The sequence below is a fragment of the Anopheles aquasalis genome, chromosome 2 (assembly GCF_943734665.1).
Source record: "Anopheles aquasalis chromosome 2, idAnoAquaMG_Q_19, whole genome shotgun sequence".
Lineage (NCBI taxonomy): Eukaryota > Metazoa > Arthropoda > Insecta > Diptera > Culicidae > Anopheles > Anopheles aquasalis.
Genome location: NC_064877.1, coordinates 37,084,744 through 37,090,000, shown reverse-complemented (window position 1 = coordinate 37,090,000; position 5,257 = coordinate 37,084,744). Strand labels below are relative to the sequence as shown.

The 5,257-nt window shown below is 48.0% G+C and overlaps 1 protein-coding gene across 1 annotated transcript in view; it reads right to left on the bottom strand.

The window, feature by feature from the left end:
* The window catches only part of LOC126581295 (homeobox protein Nkx-2.1), a 24,310-nt gene extending 19,275 nt beyond the window's left edge, over positions 1-5,035 (bottom strand). Inside the window, exons 1-2 of the mRNA XM_050244850.1 lie at positions 3,687-5,035; positions 3,366-3,595 (exon numbers count right to left, since the gene is read on the bottom strand). Coding sequence (XP_050100807.1) covers positions 3,366-3,595; positions 3,687-3,988 — 532 coding nt within the window. The 5' untranslated portion in view covers positions 3,989-5,035. The remainder of the gene's footprint in view (positions 1-3,365; positions 3,596-3,686) is intronic.
* Between the last annotated feature and the right edge of the window lie 222 nt (positions 5,036-5,257).

The following is a 5,257-nucleotide window of genomic DNA, read 5'->3' as shown; positions in this document are numbered from 1 at the left end:
GCCTGGATAGCTAGCCTCGTACGGCCTGCCTGCCAACACCGAACTGAGCCCGTGAACCCGTGTCAACACCATTTCGGAGCCAATAAAACTCTCCAATTTCATCCTGCACACAAAGCATCTCTGCATTCCATCCCACTGGCACAGGGCCGGGGGAGGGTATGGGGGAAGAGAAGCTAGGAAATTTGTTTACAGAGGGTTTTGTTTTTCGACAAACGAGCACTTTTCTACGGCTTTCATTAGGCGCGATGAATACTCCTGAGCAGTAGAGAAGATGCCCGGTCAGGCAACAATCGGAATAAAGTTAACTATGTGCAGAATTCCGCGCCGCATATCGAAATCAGAGGATATTTCTGAACTAGCAAACGTTCAGATTGTGTTTGGAAAAGCAAAGAGCCGAAGTGACACGTGCTTTGAACAAGGATGACGCACAGATGAATGGCGAAAATTGGATCTTTCTGGTCATTCGTCTTTCAATCCACAATCCAATCCTTTTAAATCCCTGGCTCCGGCGAAGATTGTTTTGAACTTCACCTTCAACGAGTGTCCGCAAAAAAGACACGAGTGCTTAGAAGCGTCGGTTGGCAAGCGGCTTACGGCATCAGCGGTCATCTATCGACAGTAAATCCTATTATATGCTGTAGCATAGAACCTCCCGGGACTTGACAACCGATTTTTTTTTTCGTTGTCGGTTGGTTTCCTTCCATTCCTGGTCAATATTTGCTGCGAAAATCTTGGCGGAAATGAAAGTTCGTAACTAGGATCCACGGCACCCAAACGGATTGCATATGTAATCCCGTTTCCTAGCATATCGTTCGTGTTGTGTTGATCGATCAATGATGGCCCTTCGTCCGCAAGAACGATGCAGACAGGAAGAGAGGGAATCTTTTTTGTTTTTGCTCGATTTTTTTCGCTGTTGGCTGACACAGGACGACAGATTTGGTTGACGAGCAAGTCCGATGGTACTGACTGGTCGTGTTTGAATCCCAGTTTTCTCTTCGCCTAACCAGACAGAAAAATATGGGAGCTACCCTCACAACTGCGCTCTGCCACTCGAAGCCGGCGGCTGCACTTAATCGAAAATTTATTGTTTCCACTCTGTAGTATCGAGTCCCAAACCCGGACCCTATCTCTCCCTCTCTTTCTCTGGAGCAACATAACTCACACATAGATAATTCAATTCCGGTGATAAACTTCGTTATTCGTCACCACATTCGTCTGGTAAGGAAGCGCCAATCAAAACAGGACAACCATAACCATAAACCGACCACGAGGGGCGGCAGCCATGGCGTTCTACGATTGTCACAACAACAATCCAAAACCGAGAAAAACGCCTTCCCCTCCGTTTGGTTTTGGTTTTTGGCAGAACATAGTAGCCCGAGGCAGGAAAGCGGCAATTGATCGCTTCCCTTTGGTCCCCTCGCATCAGAATCTCATTCGAGCATCGCTACTTTTGTCTGGCGGGAAACAACGCGTGAAACTAGCGACGCAACGAACCCGGATCCTGGCGTCCGTCCGTGGGAGTAAAGGATCCCTTTTCGGTCGGCCTCACAACCATATCACTACTGCACGGAATTCAGGCATTGATACGTTCCGAAAAGGCTTAACCGTGGAGGGATTATATAAAAACGCGTTACGAAGGAATAAAAGCACTGAATTTACTACGGAGTAGTGCAGATGGCACTCTATGAACTTTTCACTTCACTCCGTTCAGTTACGTGATGGCCTGAGGCAAACTGTCACACCCCAGCGGTCTCTCGCTCTCTATTGTGTCTGGTAATGGAACCGGTGCTGTCGAGCTTGGTCCAACGAATCCAACGATTAATATTATTCCAACCCAAAAATCTAATTTCCACTCTTCCTCCACCCAATGGCTGTCTGCAATGGAGGGGGAAAAGATCAACCACACAACAATGAACCCTCACTGATCGCTTCATAATTGTGCGGCAAATTGGTTGTCAAAACACGGGGGCGCTACTTCTCACTTACACGACGGCCCGCCGCCCCATTCGGGATTAGCTCGTGTCGTGTAGAGAGGATGTGGTAATTTGATAACTTAACAGAGGCTTCTACTGGGCGCCTCGCTGGCTGCCATCTATTGCTGGAGATAATTGACTGAATGCTGACGTACCCGATTATTACGCTCAATCAGCCTAATCAGCCTAAGTTTGAAACGTGATGAAAGGAATCTTATCGTAAAATAGATTTATTTTTACATAATTTAGTGATTAACTGAGTAGCTGGACTTTTCAAATTAATGTGGGTTATAGTATGGTTATTATCAAATATGCTATTCCTACAAGAATGTATTAACAATCAACTCGTTTAAAAATACAGTCACTATTTCTGCTAGGGAGAAATCGAGCAGAAAATTTGTGTTTTTATTAGTATAAGTCGCTGCCAAATAAAAAATCAGCAGACCATATGAGTTGAGCTTCGTTAGTAGCTTTATTTATTCGCTGGCAGCTTTTGACGAGCAATTCATATCATTGGAAAAACAATTTCATTGCCTGTTCTGATCTAATCGTTTTCTAATCGTTCGAGAATTTCTTATAAAATTGAAAATGCGCCAATAAAATGGATTGAATAATAAACCCTTGAAAATAAATAAATAAAAAAAATGAATCATTCGTGTTGGGTGTTCAAAACCAAACTTTTCAAATGACTTCATCATGCAAGAGCTGTTCGCATTAATAATCTCATTTCTTTTTGCTGCTATCTCAAATTTAAAACTCGTTCTCCGGTAGCAATCGTTGCACCTCTTTGCACCGTCACGATGCGTACAAACACACTTCGGAATTGCTCTGCTCTCTACTGCTGCCTGGTGCTCCCCAATGGCCGTTGCACAGAATAAGGTGCGCAAAAACGGCAAACAATGGATTCATCTCCGTCCGGAGCGCATCACCCATTCACCCAGAACGCACCCATTCCGAGGTGCATCAGCGGAGATTTCAAACAGAACATATGTTTATCCGCGTTGCTTACAGTGGAGCACTCATCATACCGTCCCGGGGGAAGTAGCGTATCAGTGCTTGGCTTGGATCGCGTACGGAGTAAGAAGACGAAATACTGAAGAGTGCAATCCGCAGCTCCGTACTGCACCGGCTTGTTGATAGCCCCGCACACAGTGTCGTTGCAAAAGGCATGCAAACATTGCAGAAGGCATTTGGTTGATTTTACCGTTTTGTCAATATGTAATCGTTTATGTGGAATTGTTTGACCGTTAGTGGCACACTTTGCCACATCTTTGGTACATTCGGGAACACTGTTCCCAGTTCCCAGACCAGTTGACATGCAAAGTTTTACAGATTGATTGATGTAGATGCAACAGTTTTGCGTTGTGTTGGAACGTTTAAATCTCGACTTACTTGCAAAGCGTGGATCACTAGCCGTTGAGCCGTACCAGCCGGCGGCCGAGTTGCGCATATCGGTGTAGTGGCCAGCCAGCGACAGATTGTCCGTCGGCGCGCAGTAGCTCTGAACGCCGGGACTGTGGTAGAGCGGTCCCATCGCGTACGGGTTCGCCATGCTGCCCGTCGTGCTGCCGGTTGTCGTGTTTGGACCAAGGGCGCTCGGTGAATTAACGCTACTGCCGCCGCTACAATTCGATTCGCGGAACGAGATAAGAAAACAGAGGAGTTTTATGATTGCGCTCAGCACCAGATGCACGGGTGGATGCTTATGCTTACCTGTATGGGGAAGGTGGATTGGCGGTCAGTTCCAGCTTGCGGTACTCCTCGATCGGGCTCAGGATGTCGGTGACACTGAACGGGGTCGAGTGGCTGTGCAGGGCCGAGTTGTGGTTCTGCAGATTCTGCAAGTGCTGCAGGCTGGTCAGATGGTGATGGTGATGATGGTGATGGTGGTGGTTTGGCGCCTTGGGCGACAAGCTCATAACCAGATCGACACCATTCAGATCCGGTAACAGTCCATGCTCTTGCTCGGAATCGTCTGGATACACTCCAGAGACACTCGAAAGCGTGGTGGACATGTACCCGGATTCTAATTTAACCTCGACCAATGCGATAACAAACTCTGCTCTCTACACTCTCGACCGCAGCTCAGCAGCTCAGCAACTGCAGCACTACTCAGCACCAGACGCAAAAGTTGAGACACTTTGTTAAGCCCTCAAAGGCTTTCGGCTTTCGGGCATGGAGAGTTGTTTTTGAAGCGCCACAGGATCACACACCAATGAACAAAGAAACATAAGAGAACACGCGCAAACACACACTCGGACACACGTACTCACTAGCGTAACCGAACGCTTGCACACAGCATTACTCACAAAAATGGCGGCTGCTCAGGTGTACTATTGTTTCATTGGTTACTTCTCTTGCCAATTTTCCTCACCTTGCATGCGTATGGAGTTTTCGCGCTCATATAACAATCCAAGTACACACTGACACTTGCTCTCAACCACAATACCACGGCCTGGTGCACAGTGTAGCCTCGGTGTACGAGATCAGGATCACGCAAAGCACGTAGAAACCACAGATATTTTAGATCCCTGGTAGAGCATAGAGCATCAGAGCAAGCGTGTCAGTTTTTCTTCTTCTCCTAAGCAGTTGCGACAGGTCACTTTTGACGATCAACTTTTTTGCTTTCTTTTCTTCACTGGCACAATCCGGCACCATGAAAGACGATCACGAGACACTCTGCTTCACTCCGTTGAACTCCGAACTCCCTTACTACTTCTTCACACTCCTGCTGTGACCTTCACGATCCAATCAATCGAATCGATAGCCGCTTCGGGAACGGAACGCTGTGACGTTGAGCTGTTTTGTGTAAGTATATTTCTAGTAAGCCTTTCCTCGCTGCTCGCACGGTTGCTCTCGGTTGCTGCGGCCTCACCGGCGCCTGCTTTACTTTACACACTACACCGCCGCTTGGTTACGAAACTACGATGATGCACTTCATCTTCAACCAGCCTTCATCCAGCACGCGCCTTGTGACGGACGGGGAAACAAATGGAAAACGACGGACCACGCAACACGCAACCACTCGAGACGACGCACCGAAATTGAGTCCGTCAAGCGGTTTGAGAGGTCTGAACAACACTGAAACGGGCGTCATGGCCGCCACCGAGATGACCTGCGCGCACCTGGATGCTGCGGGTCGGAACGATGCTCGTTCGCTCTCGCTCTCGCCCCGGACGGCTCCGCCCCAGCGACTGAATCCAGCCAATCGGATAAGCGGCTGACATTTTGTGTACGCCAGGATCGGCCGGCCATCCGCAAATGGTTGTTGGTTCAGCGCACAC